The sequence below is a fragment of the Ambystoma mexicanum genome, chromosome 11 (assembly GCF_040938575.1).
Source record: "Ambystoma mexicanum isolate Mex_15411 chromosome 11, UKY_AmexF1_1, whole genome shotgun sequence".
Lineage (NCBI taxonomy): Eukaryota > Metazoa > Chordata > Amphibia > Caudata > Ambystomatidae > Ambystoma > Ambystoma mexicanum.
This window is the reverse complement of record NC_090934.1, coordinates 98,832,187-98,847,760: the sequence shown is the minus strand read 5'-3', so window position 1 is coordinate 98,847,760 and position 15,574 is coordinate 98,832,187. Positions and strand designations below refer to the sequence as shown.

At 45.8% G+C, this 15,574-nt stretch overlaps 1 protein-coding gene across 3 annotated transcripts in view; it reads right to left on the bottom strand.

Annotated features, from left to right (window-relative positions):
- THRAP3 (thyroid hormone receptor associated protein 3) overlaps positions 1–15,574 on the bottom strand; it is a 422,162-nt gene that overhangs the window by 142,699 nt on the left and 263,889 nt on the right. For all 3 annotated transcript variants that reach the window (XM_069622622.1, XM_069622623.1, XM_069622624.1), the window contains one exon: positions 3,431–3,542. In XM_069622622.1, the coding sequence (XP_069478723.1) occupies positions 3,431–3,542 (112 nt within the window). The remainder of the gene's footprint in view (positions 1–3,430; positions 3,543–15,574) is intronic.

Below are 15,574 nucleotides of genomic sequence, written 5' to 3'. Positions count from 1 at the left end.
ATTTGCGCTTATTTGGACATTGTGAATTCTCCTTGAATTGTTTTATATGTACATCTTTACATGTGTGACACTATGGTGTTGGTCACTGATTGTAACTGGCATTCTAAATTGTATTGAATGTGAATATATCACAATTGGATTTATGGAAAATTTGTATTTAATTTTACATTCTTTAATGATTGTTGTGTTTTCTATTTACTCATTTCTTCTTGACAACGAAGGGTGCACCCAACAGCCCAAAATTATTTTAAAAAGTCTTTAATTTGGAGTTTTTCCTGAAGTCTTATATTTACAATTATTTAGCATCATTTGTTTGCTATTGCTTACATTTACTCTATGGTGTAAGATTGTTCTACACTTAAACATTTACAGGGCTTTAGCCCGTTAGTAGTGCGAGACGGGGTTACTGTTGGCAACAACCCTTTTTTGTTTGGATAGTATCTTAATTGTCTCTGGTGGCCTAGAGACCAGAGTATTACAACAGAGATTTGACATAATTATAGTTTTAAGTATACATGGACATTAATTAAAATAGGGTGCTTAGTTGAACCCGAGAACCAATAATCTTTGGTTGTGCCCCTCCACCCCCTTTTTTGTGGACGGAAACTATCTCATCCTCCTCGGAAGAAGAAATGTCAGTTCTCAGGAGTTCTTTGCACCCTTTCAGGTCAGTCTCGGGCTAAGATCTAGCATACTCTTCTCCAGTGTCTTTTCTACTGGCTTGGACGAAGCCTCCCGACCTGGGAGTAAGAGCCACTCAGGCCACCACCAGGACAGCCCCTTTTGCTTTTGAGAGGGCAGCAGCGACCATTTCGATGGATGAGGGCGTTTTGGCCTAGATCACCTGGGCCTTCACGTGCAGGTCAGACAACTTGTCCCGCTCGGTCTTCTCCGGTTTCTGCCGCAGCTTCCCTGGGTTAGCCGACTTTCTCTTGGACAAAGAGAAAGATCGAGGCAGATTGAGACGGCGAATACGCCCCGACCATCGTGGGACCCACTTGCACGGCAAACCCAACAGAAGCAAAATCCCAGTGCTTGGCCTTGTCGTGGGGCCCCCACAGATGGAGCCCCCACAAAGGACTTAGAAGCCCGCTCTGGTTGGCTGGATCCTGATGAGGCATGCCGCTGTGAACCACGCAGGGTAGAGGCCCTGGCCTCGAGCCACATCGCCAGCCGGACGTGCCGATCCATCGAGCGCTTGGAGAAGCCAAGGCAGATCTCACAATCTTCTTCCTTGTGCGTCAGGTGTAGACAATACAGGCACTGGGAATGCTGGTCATCCGTGAACGCATTCTCGCAAACCGCAGCTGGTGCACAGCTTGAAGAGGGAAGCTCCGTCTTTCTCCTCCAACATGATCCAGAGCGGTGTAGACCAGATGGACTTCTGGAAAGTTCCAAGAAGAAACACTCGATTTCTGCCCTTGAGGGGTGATGAAAGTTGCCGAAAAACGAGGTCCCTTAAATCGGATGGATAAAAGATGGAGCACATGGGCTCGATCGACCGAAACAGTTTTCCTACTAAAAAAAAAAACAAAGCTCAAACAGCAATACGTGAGGACTCCCAACACTTCAGATTTTTACCGAAATTTGAAAATGGCTGCCAGAGGATGGGCTTAGGGAGAGGGCAGTCATTGGAAGTGGCAGTATGACCCAGAGCTCAGTGATTGGTTTATAGGAGAAAGTCAGTTTATAAACAAAAGTGAAACTTTTCTTTTACCAAGGATTCCCAGCCCGACGGGGAATATTCATGAGCACGTGAATCCATGCCAGACCCCATGCCGGAGAAATGTACATCCTGCCTAGATAATCTTGTAAGTCTGAACTGTACATTGCAATAACTCCTTCACACCAGAACACTTTCCTTCTAAGTCACGTTCACCAATATGTGGTCTGACTCGAGATAAAGTGCCACATCACTATAGTCCAGTGGTGAGGTATGCAAACCTATCTAACCTACTGGCAAGACTGGGATCCCAAACAAAAAGGTAGACCAAACGCTCTCAGGGTAGCAATGACTGCATTAAGGCTTCTGTCGTTATTCTGGCAGTGAATTCAAGTTATTCCTAAAAGTTACCAGAAAATACACTACAACACTGGTATAGTGAAAAATGTTCAATCTTATAGTTACTAATTGTGCAATTGTAGAATGACATGTACAAGTACGTAGGGTTACACATCAGGCAGTAACAGTACATGTAGAAAAATGGAGCACTATTGGCAACCATACCCACTGCAAAGCAATGTGTTAGACTAATAACTGGTGGTAAGCATGGTACATCGAAAGGTAAGGGAAGTCTTGACAGTCAATTGCATTTACATACTCAAGACCGAGACGCAAAATGCCAATGCATGAATACACAGCAATTCCACACACCTGTAGTTCAAAACTATCACAAACGTAAAGTATAGATTAAATATAGCACCTAGAAGGAAGAGAGGTTATCACCTTGCCAACAATGCCCAGAGGATCAAAGGTAAATTACATTTATGCTCACAAAACTAGATCTCAATGGTCGCATTACACTCCAGGAAATAGCGCTATACCAAACAGCAGTTGTAAACTAACTCACATTTCCATAGAGAGATGGATAGTCAAATGATTTAATGTACAGTAAAAGTGGGTGGAAAATTCCAGTCTTGTGTAACTTCAGGCATCCAAGGAGAAGCACTTGTAGGGAAAAGATAGGCACGCTTTCTACCACAAAGGTGCAGATAAAGGTGTAAACCCATAGGACATTGGAGGACAACCTGTTGAGTTCCGGTTCGACAACCAGAAGGCATTGGAAGGAAGCAGAGCAGGGTTAAGGCCAAAGTCGGTCAATGGTGAGTCGCTGTAGAGTACCTTCAGACCCTCCCTACCACAGACCCGAGGGGCCCGCTAATAGGAAATGAGACAAATAGCCCAGGGTTAGGTACTCACTGAAGCAGTTCGAGGATTTGCTCAGGAACAGTTTAACAATGCAGCCAAAAGGCTTGTTCCACACAATGTTACAGGATCCAGTGCCCGGACACTTGCGCCCTGGGCCAGAGAGCCAGAGATTACACTGATGAGTCAAAATGTTAATCTGCACAACAGGCAGGAGCAAAAGACACAGCAAGAAACTAAATACACAGGAGACTGCTTATGAAGGAACATTTTACAGGGATGAAGTCATATTTGAAGTCATATTTATCAGATGTTAAATTCAGTAGCAGAGGATTTCCTGGTCAGAAAAATCCAGGACAACCCCCACCCATCCCAATACCCTGATCAAGTTTTTGGAAAGCTAGCTCATACCAATGCTTTGTCATCCTTCTGAGATGGGTATAAACATGCTACCACCTGAGCTCCGAAACTGCACTGTATATCAGAAGTGGCTAAAATGACAAAGCATTCACTCTACAATTCCACAAATGACACATTCATATATAAAATAACCCAACAACTTACCTGTGTATTTCTGGGCTCTTCTTGGTTTTTGTAGGTTCCTGGTCGGCTCCTTTTTTTAGGTACTTAGTGAAGCGTTCGTTCAAGGTCATTCCCCCTGGCCCAAAATGATGCTCTGATCGTTATTTGTAGGGGATAAACATCACTCGGTTAATTTAATTCAGATTTGAAAAGTGAAGCTCCAATACAAAAACAAACAAACTGGATTAAACATTTAAAAAACACAGTAAAATAAAACCGTTGGTAAACATTTCAGACAAATAAACTATGCATAATGCTACAATGGGGCAGATTATGCCAACTACCAAATTTAACCATCTGCTTTTATTGAGCAAGCAGTGTGAGAAATCCCAAGTTGCAAGCTAAAAGATGGACCTAAAAGTCACTCATCGATTGACATGAATGCCAGATTGCTTTTGCCACATTTATAAAAACGCACACCATTACTGCTCACTCTTCAATAGCCAAATACCTCTCACCAATGAGGGGTGGGTATAAATATAGTAGCCAGAAGAACTGCACTTTTAAATGCTGAAAAATGTACATTTTCTTATTTGGTCAATCAGTCCATTGGATAATAGTACCCTGCTGCACTGGACAGACGTTAGCCACATCTACAAAATGTGCGCTAAACTGCTGCAGAAATACCTTGAGTACTTTTACCTGAATTTTACCGTCTGACAAGTTCCTATTTTGAATATAGGAGTCATCAGTAGTTCTTGTAACTGTTCAGGAAAGGTTTACTTTCGGCAACTTCCCCTCAATCGATTTCAAAGTAACTTCCAGTATACCTCACTGACAGAACCCCAGCTGCTTTTGGGGTGATGGGTCTTAGCCCCTTTATTCAACTGCTTTTATAGATTAACATGCTGTGCATATGCTGACATCTAGTAGGAAGGTGCAGAGTATTGCAATCTCGTTAGAGTTTTGAAAAGTGATGTCGACAGGGTGTGCATGTAATACTATCCCTGTGTGATGTGCATTGTACCCACGATCCGTCGAGATCCCGCAGATTGGTTTCGGACTAGAGGGAGCGTGAAGTATGCGTGAGTACAGAAGATAAAGGTGTTGGCCGTCTATGTGCCTTCAACGCCAAGAGGTGAGGAAGGGCAGGCACATGTGAATACAAGCATCAGAAATAAAATTACGGTAAGTAATGTATGTCCTCTGAGGCACGTGGATCTGCTTAGAATCTCATGCTGTGCATATACTAGCAAGCAGTACTAGGTGGTGGGATGTTCAAAGGTCCAGCAGCAAAAAGGTTTCAACACAACCTGACCCACCTGTGAATTACTATTAAAATGTGTATCTAACCAGTAATGCTTTGTAAAGGTGTAAATTGAACTCTAGGTAGCGGCTTTGCAAATGGCACCTAAGGTACATTGCAATGAAAGCTTAAGTCCTCTGTGCCTCAAGAAGTGTGCGTACTGGGCGTAAAGGTTAAAGTTCACTTTGAAAGCGAACAAGTTACTTACCCCTGGTGACATTTTTTCAATTGGATGTTCCTGCCACGTATTCCTCATTTTATGATATTTGTATCCAGCTTCGGCTGCTTCAGAAAAACATTTTCTTCTTGTCAGAAGGCGCTGTGCGTTGACACCATTGACCCAATGTTCCTCAAGGGCCTCAGTTGACAGAGTATATAACATGCACAGCGCCTGTTGGCTTCAGTTCTGTTTTCATTCTACCCATATGCAGAATTACCATCTCCAAGTGCCTTTAATTTATCAGACTCTAAAGAGTACAGTTTACAGTCTGGAAATTCAACAGCGGGGTCGGTTGGAAGGGTCGATGACGAATATGTGGGAGGGACATCCAATCAAATGAACTTTACCAGGGGTAAGTAACTCATTCTTCGATTGGATTGTGTCCTCCCACGTATTCCTCATCTTAACATAAGACTCCCAAAGCAGTATTACATTTGGAGGGTGTATGAATTTTTTTATTGTATTACTTGTCAAGATTCGAGCATAGAACTGCCTTCCCGAATCTTCCCTCGTTCGAGGCATGTAAACGTATGAATTGTAGACTAGGTGGCTGCCTCACATCTTTTATCAGAAACTCCCCTCTAAATGGCAGAGGAAGTTGCCATGCTCCTAGTGGAATGAGCCCTTAAGCCTGCTGGGGGATCTTTTCCAGCTAACCTGTAAAATTGTGACATGAACAGTATTGTACATCTCGATAGAGTTTGTTTGCTAAACGATAAACCCATTTTATGTCCCGTCTAGCCAATAAACTGTTGGTCATGTAGCAATTTTGACTCTCGAAATATAGAAACCTAGAGCTCTTAGAATAGAGCCTATGAAGTCTTTACACCACCTCACCCTAGTAAGGAAGAGGAAAGAAAGTCAGAAGCCCAATCTTCTATACTAAATGGTCATCGGAAACAATTTGCGGTAGGAATGATCATTTGACCTTTAGCAAAACCATATCCTTCTAAAAAAATTGTAATCAGAAGTTTTCAAAATAAGGCCTGCAACACAAAGCCTGCAGGCTGAAGCGAAGGACAAAAAAAAAAAAGTGTTAGTAACCTTAATGGACAGGAATGCGGCAGCTCAAAAAGGAGCACACATCAGAAATTAGATTAAGGTCCAAGGTTGGGACTTGAAACTTAGAAAACTGAATTAAGGGTATTTTGAAATACAAATCCTCTGGAGGTGCGCTTGAATATGGAAAGTGATGCTAGGAGCCCCAGATTTGCCAAATATAATGGAGAGATAACACCTTGGTATATCACATTAGTAGAATCTGCATCATTTTCCTTACACCGGCTACAAAATTGTTCCAACAGCAGCGGTATTTGCTGGCCTGGCCGAATGCAAAATCGCCATCAAGTCATCCAGGAGGTCCCAATTCTAAGAGCTCAACCTTTCAGAAACCATGCATGAAGGTGGAGTGTCTCAACCTCTAGATGGAGAACTGGACTCTACTCTCACGGTATGCAGTGATAAAATCGCGGCAAAAATGTCGCCTTTACAAAAAATTGCGGCAAAAATGCTGTGGTTTGCCATGTTAAAGGTGTACCCCATTAAACCATTTAAGGGGAGCGGGTGTTGCGGGGTGTCTCCCGCTCCCCTTAAATGGTACAATGGTTCCAAGGATGTCCTCCGCATCCTTAACATGGAATGCGGCGGCAAAACCACAGCCTTTTTGCTGCGATATTTTGTGTTCACGCCCATTTTTGGCCCGATTTTAACACATGCAACCACTCTCACGATAGAAGGTCCTCTTTGTGGAAGACTTATTGGTGGGCAGATGGACACATCCTTCTGGCCGAATCCAGAGGAATTAGGATCATGGATTTTCACAAACTTTCTCAATCTCCGGATGACTTGAGGAATGATCGGGACTGGAGGAAATGCATACAGGAGTGGAAACTCCCAGTCCACTACAAGCGGGTCTCCTCGCGCTCCTTTTGGGGAAATTCCCTGAAGCAGTACTGTTGGCACTGGTCGCAAACCGATCGACTTCATGGGTTGCCCAAAGGGTGAAGATCACATGAAGGAGTTCCTAAACTAGTTCCCATTTGTGGGAAACTGCTCTGCCTGCTCAGAGAGTCCACTGCTGTGTTCCTCTCCAGCTAGGTGAACGGCTGATGGAGATTTGTTCTCCAATTGCCCAGAGCTGCATTGCCTCTCTGCACAGTTGTAGTGACCCGTACACCCACCCCATCCTCTCTTGAGGTAGTAAATGGCCACTGTTGTCCAACATCAGGATATTCTTTCCCCAGGCAGAAAGGTCTTCAGTGCCAGTCCGATTACCCTTGGCTCCAAAAAAGTTGATGGGTAGTTTGGACTCTGATGGAGACCGACCGCCGATTGTCAAATCGTTGGCATGGGCTCCCCACCCCACCCGTCTGTTACGACCGTTATCTCCAGCCATGGTTGCAAGAAAGGTTCTCCCTTCAGAAGTCATTGCAGGCCCACCTCAGGAGATCCTGTGTGACCCTACCTGAGAATTGAGACCAGTGTCCTGAACTCATTGAAGGATGATCATTCTCAGGCGAGCCTCTGGCACCAGGAACATGCAGGATGCCATGAGGCCAAGCAACAAAAAGTCATAGGCTGGTAGACGCTGGGCATTCTAGAATTTGCTTACCATCTGCAGTGTGTGTTGAGCCCTCACCTCTGGTGGCAAGGCCTTTCCCTGGGAGGCATACAGGACTGCTCCAATGAACCAGTCTTTGAGATGGTTTCATGTGGGACTTCTTGTAATTGCGGGAGAAGCCCAGTCTGAAGCGAGTGGCAGGTTACGCCGAGATGTTCGTGATTGTTCAGGTGAATGTGCCCTGAGCAACCAATCATCTAAGTAGGAGTAGACGTGCATCCCTCTCCCGAGGCTAGCTGCCACAACAGCCATTAACTTGGTGAAAACCCTCGGGTGGAGGTCCGCCCGAAAGGCAGAACTCAAAATTGATCAAGAGAACTGCAAACGGCAAACCTCAGGTACTTCTGTGCTTGTGATGGATTGGCACATGACAGTAAGCATCCTGAAGGTCCAATGATACCATCCAATCCTGGAGCTGGAGGGCCTGAAGGATCTGAAAAAGTGCAACCATCTTGAACTCGTCCTTCCTGAGGAACTCTCTCAAGTCCTTGGACTTGGGAACTAGGGAGATGTGAGAAATCATAAGGTGTCTCACCCACTAGTAGTCGGGGACCAATCATCCAGGACATGGCCATAGCTTTTGGATCCAGTTCCTGGGGTTGGATCACCTGGGTGAGGTGGTATGCCCTCCCCCACCCCCCTTGCTACTAGGTAGACCTGTACTTTCTACCGTACAGTGAAGCGTTAAGCTTCACTGCCCTGGCTTTTGCTCCAATGTCATGGGGAAACTGACACGTCCTTCAGGCGGTCAGTCCTGGGAGACCTCATTTCCCTTAGTCGTGTTACTGCTCTACTACTTTTGGTTACTTTGCATCACGTGTGTTAAGTTATTGTGCAATGCAGCTTCCACTGCAATACAATGGGGTACACTTTGTTTTGCCCTAGACTAACACTCAAGAGGATTTTTGGTTACTCTAGGTGTGCTTAAAGGATAAGCTGGTGGCAGCAGTGACTTTCCCCACTTTTGGGGATTTTGTGCATTAGCCATACCGCGTTTACAGCGTTTGGCTACTAACTGGCTACTGGTCAAACATGGCCATGCCACAAGAGGTTTTGCTTGTCCATTTGCCATCTTGTTCTTTAGCCTAACCCGGAGAGGCCAGGAAAATCCTTATAAGAACTTCCAGTGCCCGGGAAAGTAGAAGCTTTTGGCGGGCTACTGGGGGGTTTGCTGGCAGGATGTGGGCTGGACTGTCTGGTCCCAAACAAACTGGTTTCAGTGTGTCTGGGTGGTATGCACGAGTGTTCGAGCCAGTGGTCCTGATTGGACCACTGCTGGGGTGTTAATCCTGCTAGTGGAAGCTTCAGCTCTTACCTGGCTTTTAGGTTAAGAAAACCCCTGCACCCTTTCTTCAGAGATCTGTTACGCTCACCTGGTATCCACGGGAATGCCACCCAGCCAGTTGGTCGTTGGTGCCCTTCCCAATGATTCCCTGGTGTGGTCTCGGTGTCACTGGGATTCCGCCTGGAAATGAAGACTATTAGGACTGGGCGACCAAGGTAAGTTTTCCCCCACCTCCCTTGTGTTTCCAGCCCCTCCGGGTTCTCGGAATCGGCGGGCTCTCCGTCCTGCTCTCTGGGCAGGGGCGCGTTGTCTTGTGTGGGCGCGGGCGGTCCAGTTACTTCACCGACTGCTGCCCTTGTAGTGTCTTTCAGGTAGGTCTTATTGCGATTGATGGCGTCGTAATTCTTGCATGCCTTTTCTCTGTTCTAAATGTCTCCATCTCCCTAGGAGCGCGGAGTGTCCGCTTGGAGAACTGGATATGCCGATTCTCACCGGGAGATGGCACGCTATAGCGCTATGATGTGGTAAGGAGGCGCTTTGCGTAGCGCAGCGATGTCTTGTCCTCACTGACCTGTGCTTTTCTCTTTTCGTAGGTCGCGGTGAGTTCCCAGCGCAGATGGAGTTCCGGAGCTATGCCGGCTGAAAAGCAACCAACCAGGCAAGTCTTTAAGCGCTTTGTGGTAGTAAGGTCTCCACTACCTCCTTTAATGAGGTCTTTCTCCTTTTTCTCAGGTCCTTCGATCCAGGCGGTGAACTCCACCAACAGAGCTGCCCAGGAGCTGCGAGCAATGAAGGATGATGAATGCAGGTAAGATTCGGCTGCCAACAATGTTCTTGGTTTTTCTGCAGGTCTGGAATTCACCAGGCTCGTGAGAAAGCTGGACACGGTGAGCAGCACGTTGCTAGAAGTGTGTTGTCTTGTTCGGGTGTGGTTTAAATAGCCACTGTAAAGTAGTCCAGGTAAAGTAGTCCCTAGGCCACCACACCCAAAACACTAGACTGCATAGCTTGGTTCTAGGAATCAAGCTATGTGGATGCCTCCATGTTGGCTGAAAGCCTAAATAAAGTAGTTCCTCAAGCAGATGTCTTTCCTTACTGATGAGCCTGGCCCCAAGAGGGCCTGAGAAATGGATGCCAGGCCTCATTAGTGATCCGAGCTGTCCTGGAGGAGCCCTGCCTTACTCGTGATCTTTAGCAGTCCTGCGAACGAGCTGCGACCCTTGGAGTGGAGGTAACATCCATTCCAGATGTCCGCTTGGTGCCCTGCCAAAGAAAGCCTTTGGAAGTGACCCAGATCCGCCCCGTGGAGGACCAGCTTCGATTTGGGGCTACTGTGCTGCTGGCGTCACCGTTGCAACCTTCGGCCTGGAACTGGGGGGATCCTCAGCTGGGCCTACGAGACTGACCTCTATGAAATATTGGCATCCAAGCATCGAAGGGACCTGAGCCAAGAGGGGAAAGTCAGTTCGCAGCAGCAGAGTCCCTTTGCATCGCCATGCTGCAGTGGGTTTATAGTGACTTCATCGAATGCCAAAGCATCGATTGCCTTAGCATGTAAAAAAGAGCAATGAAAAAAAAAGCATCGAAGGATTTTATTTTTTACATTTTATTTTTAAAATTCAAATAAAACATTTACTTTTGAAAAAAATGCATTCAATGCTTTTTTCGATGCATTTTTTGCGATGCTTTTGGCATTCCAATGCTTTGTATTCAATGACTGGATACCGCGGCAGTGACCACCAAATGGTCCTACATCGTGTTTTGCTGCAATCTTCCATCGAGAGTCCTTGCAAGAGAATGACACCAACCGGAAATCAGCTAGAACCTGCAACCCCTATGTATGCAGGACTGCGACTTTCGGCGGGAAAAGCAACCTCGGACCCTCTTCCCTTATCCTGCCAAGTCTGGGGAACACTCAAGAGTACGAGGGGCGAGTTACAGAGCTTCTTACCTACCCTTATACTCCCATTATAAGTCAATGGATTATAATAAACCTTTATTCTAACAATTCTGGCTTTGCCATTACTTGCTTGCACAAGACCTGTGAAAGTTTGGGCTACTTTTGGTAGCAAGTTTAACTCGTACCCTAACCCTAAAGTTCCCTTCACTGGACCCCAGACACCCTACCTGCATTTTGACCTTTTTGACAAGAAACAATTTCATGAAGCCCCGATAATAGACAGCACAAGACCAGGAAACCTGGCTGAGGAATCCTGCATTGTGTCGGCAGTACCCGTGGCCCTCCTGCGTCAATAATCAAGGCGAGGAGCCAACTGCTGTGGTACTGTCCTTGGTTCCAACAATGTTGAAATTTTGAACTGCACACTCGTGCTAGAGAAGCCAAAGACTGTGCTAAGCTAGAGTGCCGCTTTTCTCGTGCTGAAAACATGGGGAAGGGAAGCCAGCGGCTTGAATATCCTGACATTTCTTGAAAATTTGTTTCCCACACTATATTTAGAAGGATTGGCAATGGGCCCTTTTATTTTGAAAAGACACCACTAAGGCTGTGTTATTTGATGGTCGTTGCTTGCTCCCATCTATAGGTTTAGGATTAGATAGGTGTTTTTCAAACCCCAATTGAAGTTCAATAAACACCTTGAACTGTCACTTATGTATCAGTGCTGATACCATACCTTCCTTACAGAGACTACCATCCTTTGTGCCTCTCCATCACAGGTACAGGTTCTATAGCATCTTTCTTTAGCAGGGTCAAAATGTCCTGTGACAGGAATGGGTCTGGAACATTTAGGAAATGGCTTCCCGGTGGATGATCCAGAGGTCTCTGTGTGAAGGGGAGGCAGTAACCTTGGGTTACTGTTTCCAGTGCCCATGCAGCCCAAGTAATACCTTGCCATTCTTTCAGATGCTGACAGTCAGCCTCCAACCAGGGGGTTGAGAGTCAAGACCTCAGGTTTTGAGGTGGCTAAAGCAGCGGCTGATGGTAAAGACGCTGCTGCTTGGGTAGGCTTTGCACCTCTCCCTCTACCACAAGGGAATCTTCTTTGACTAGCCTGTTCTCTCGCTCTTCCAATGGAGTAGTAGCGAAAGTACTCGCCCCTTCATGATGATCTGCTGGGTTGAAAAGGCTGTGGCTGCTTGCAAGGGACTAGGCTGCCACCTTGGAGGTCTGCAGCTTCTCAAGGCTTTTGTCAGCCTTATTACCAAATAAGTGCGAGCCGTCAAAGGGCATGTTGGAGTCTAGATTGTACATCAGGTGAAAACCCAGACTTACTCAACCACGCAAATCTGTGTAGGACAGTGGTTGCTGCCATGATCCTGATGATTCTGTCAGCAGTGTCCAGACCCGATTGCAGAGATTCACACATGGTCTCCTTACCATACCTTATCAGGTTCAAGAAGCAGTCTCTTGCCACACCTTCAGGGATGTGATCAGCCGCCATTGCTATGCAGTCCCACAGGGTGAATGTACATTCTGCTAATGCACAGGTCGAAGATTTCTAGGCCATGCAACCCACAGAAAAGATCTTTTTGCCCAGGTATCAACCAGTAGATCATCCCTATCTGGAGGGATGGTAGGGTACGCAGTTTGCTTGGAGGCGGATGTAGCTGCCTGAAACACTACGTTTTCTGGCACTGGATGTTTAAACAGGTAGCTTGGGTCGCTACTGGATGGCCTGTATTATCTCAGGAAAATTCTATTTACTGCAGGACTAGACTCTAGAATCTCCTAGTTCGTAATTACCCTTCTCTATAGTGCTACGAAAAGTCAGTATCGGGTCATTTTGTGGACCTTGTCCAATAGATCAGCGAGATCATCCTGCTCAAATGGTGGAGCAGGTTTATCCAATCTAATAAGTCTAGAAAATTAGTAATCAGACTTCTGTAGGATGCATCAGCATTTTCAGCTGGATCTTGTTTCCCAAAATCTAATTCAGGGGCAGTGTCGACCCCACTAGCTGTTTGTAAAGAAAAATGCAATTCCCTGATCCTGGTTTCATCTCGGATAAAACAGTCCGGAATATTAGGGATATTCCCCTACAAATTAAGTGTTTGAGGCTGATGACCCAGGTTTGAGGGCACACAGGTTTTTGCCTTGGCTTTATGCTAGTCTGACTGGGGCATGGCCACTTCCTTTATGCTTTGAGGACGGGGCCTCATTCTCAAAGATTAAGCATTTGTTTATGGACATTTTCCCACTCATCCTTAGTCGATGATTTAGTCAGGCAGGTTATGTTTCTTTCCTGAGAAGCATGAGGAAGAAGGTGAGCTATGACACCTTTTCTTCAACTTTCTAGAGGAAGAGGAGGAGTGCCTGGTGTGAGATCGTTACTTTGATTTTTCATGGGGAGGCGAATCGCGAGACTCTTTGGTAGACGCAATTTTCGAAGGTGTGGAAGGGGATTTTGGAACAAGTTTACCCGCTGACAATTTAGCTGTATGCTTTTTTAGGGATTACCCATCATCGACTGACCAGATTGACAGTCAGAGTTCATGTCAATGCACAGGCACAAAATACATATTTTAGGTAGGTCTGTAACCAACATCTTGGTGCCGCATTTTAGGCACTTTTTGAAGCCAGTCCGAGTAGTAGAAGTCAAAGACCAGGCCGTTTTGTAACAGTTTTCTGAAGAAAACTGAAGCGTGCCGTGATTCTCGGAGCCATCACGGAACGACAGAACTGAAGCCAACGAGCGCAGCATGTTGAATATGTAGTCGATGACGTCCACTGACACAGATGCCCTCAAGGGACATCAGGTAGACAGTCTAGATGCACAGCGTCCTCTGCCAAGAAGAAAAGATTCCAAAGCAGCTGGATACAAATATCATGAGGAATACTTGGGTCGACGCAATCCATTCGAATAACACATTTGGATACATTTCACAATCCACTTTTAAATGGCTTACTGAGACAGGAGCCCCTTCACTTCCAGTGGCAAGGGAAACAAAGGACTAGTATGTTTCCCATAGTGGTTTAGTTTTATTTGGGTAATACAATACAGCTCTTGACATTTAATGTATGGAGGCTTCTCTCTGCTTAATTTGCCGGGTTTTGGAAGACAGACGTTCTATAGACTGTAATTGAACTTTGAGGTGAATTTGGGAGAGATGGGTGCAAATAACCACTTTGTCCTAGTGAATGGTTACAGATTGAACTTGAACCTAGCACCTGCAGTTCTCACCCTCCTTATAGACGTAATGGCCATGACATGGAGGCAAACTCTGGGCATTGCGCATTCTTCAGTATTGCAAATAGTAACAATTACCTTCATGGTGATTCAGGTTCTCTTAGTCCAGGCTCCCTCTCGTTTACAACTGGTAGGGTACGCCTGCATATGCAGGCGGGCTGGAAAAAGCTTGCTGCAAACGATCAGCGCTGTCACTTTAAGAAAATTTAAAGTGTATGGCCATTGTCACGTGTGCGCCCATACGCCCGCCAGGCCTACACCTTACCCCCTACGTCACCAACGTTTCACACCCAGTTCCTGGTTCCGCTGATGGCGGTAGATAGTATATGCTTACTATAGGAGATGACTGGGCGGGTGTCGTGAAGGAGGGAGAACCTGAGCCCAGACTAAGACCTTGATTCACCATTAAGTTAATTTTTCATTTCTCCTTGGCCCTGGTTCTCCATCCTGCCCAACTAGTTGAGACCAGACTAAAAAGCTTTAAAATAAGGGTGGAGGAGACCGCATATACGGAATTCAAGCAAACAAGGTGCGCAGCACCTCTTGGGCAAATTTAGCATCATTTCTAGAGGATGCATCCATAGCATAGTGCTTGCAAGCGGGGTAGCCCAGTTAGCAGCTCTACAGATTTCTGCAATGGGAACATGCCTAGTAAAGGCTACGGATGCTGCCTTGGCTCTTGTGGAATGAGCCCAAAGTGTCTGCGGAGTAAAAAGCCCTTTCATATCATAAGCTTTCAAGATATAGGAGATAACCCATCTAGCGATGGAAGCTTTACCTGCCTTATTTCCAAGAGAGGGACCACTGTAAGCAATTAAGAGCTGGTCTGCTTTCCTGAACGGTTTGGTCTTCTCAAAATTCTTACAATGTCTAGATCATGTAATGTCTCCTCGGCTGCGGAAGCATGCGGTTGAAGAAAAACATGAAGACATTCTTGATTTAAATGAAAATTGGAAACCGCCATTGGTTGAAAGGAGGGGACCGTACAAAGGACTATCCTCATGGAATATAAAGTTCCTTTGAGGCGAGCTTGGTGCTCTCGAATCCTAGCCGCATTAATGGCTACTAAAGAGGCTTTTTTCCAGGTTGAGTTCTTAGTCACATGATGGCATAGGCTCGAATGGTTTTTGCATTAGATCTGAAAACTATGTTAAGGTCCCTACTAACTAGGAGGTTCACGAACCGGGGGATTTAAACATAGGTCCTCAAAGTACCTACGAAATGCTGTGAGAGAAAGACTTTCGCGCTCTGATTAGGTATGCTCCAATAGCAGATGAGGTATGGTTTGCAAGTGTCTACTTTGACACTTATAGAAACTAGATGAGACATGAAGGACAAGACATCAAAGGAAGTCTCTAGAGAATTAAGGTTGCCTACCAGAGGCCTGTGACCGAATCGTAACCATTTGCTATGATCTTGCTTCCTTGTAAAACTTTCCTGGAAGGTGACAGGATTGTTCGATTTTGTTTTGACAACTAAGTGAGAGAAGGCACATTTCTCGGTAACCAAGCATTAAAGTTAGAGGGCGCTAGAGAGCCGACCAAGATGGCCGCTTCTTGAACGGGCTCCGTAGGGCTCTAATGAATCCTGTGACATCGATGCTCCTGT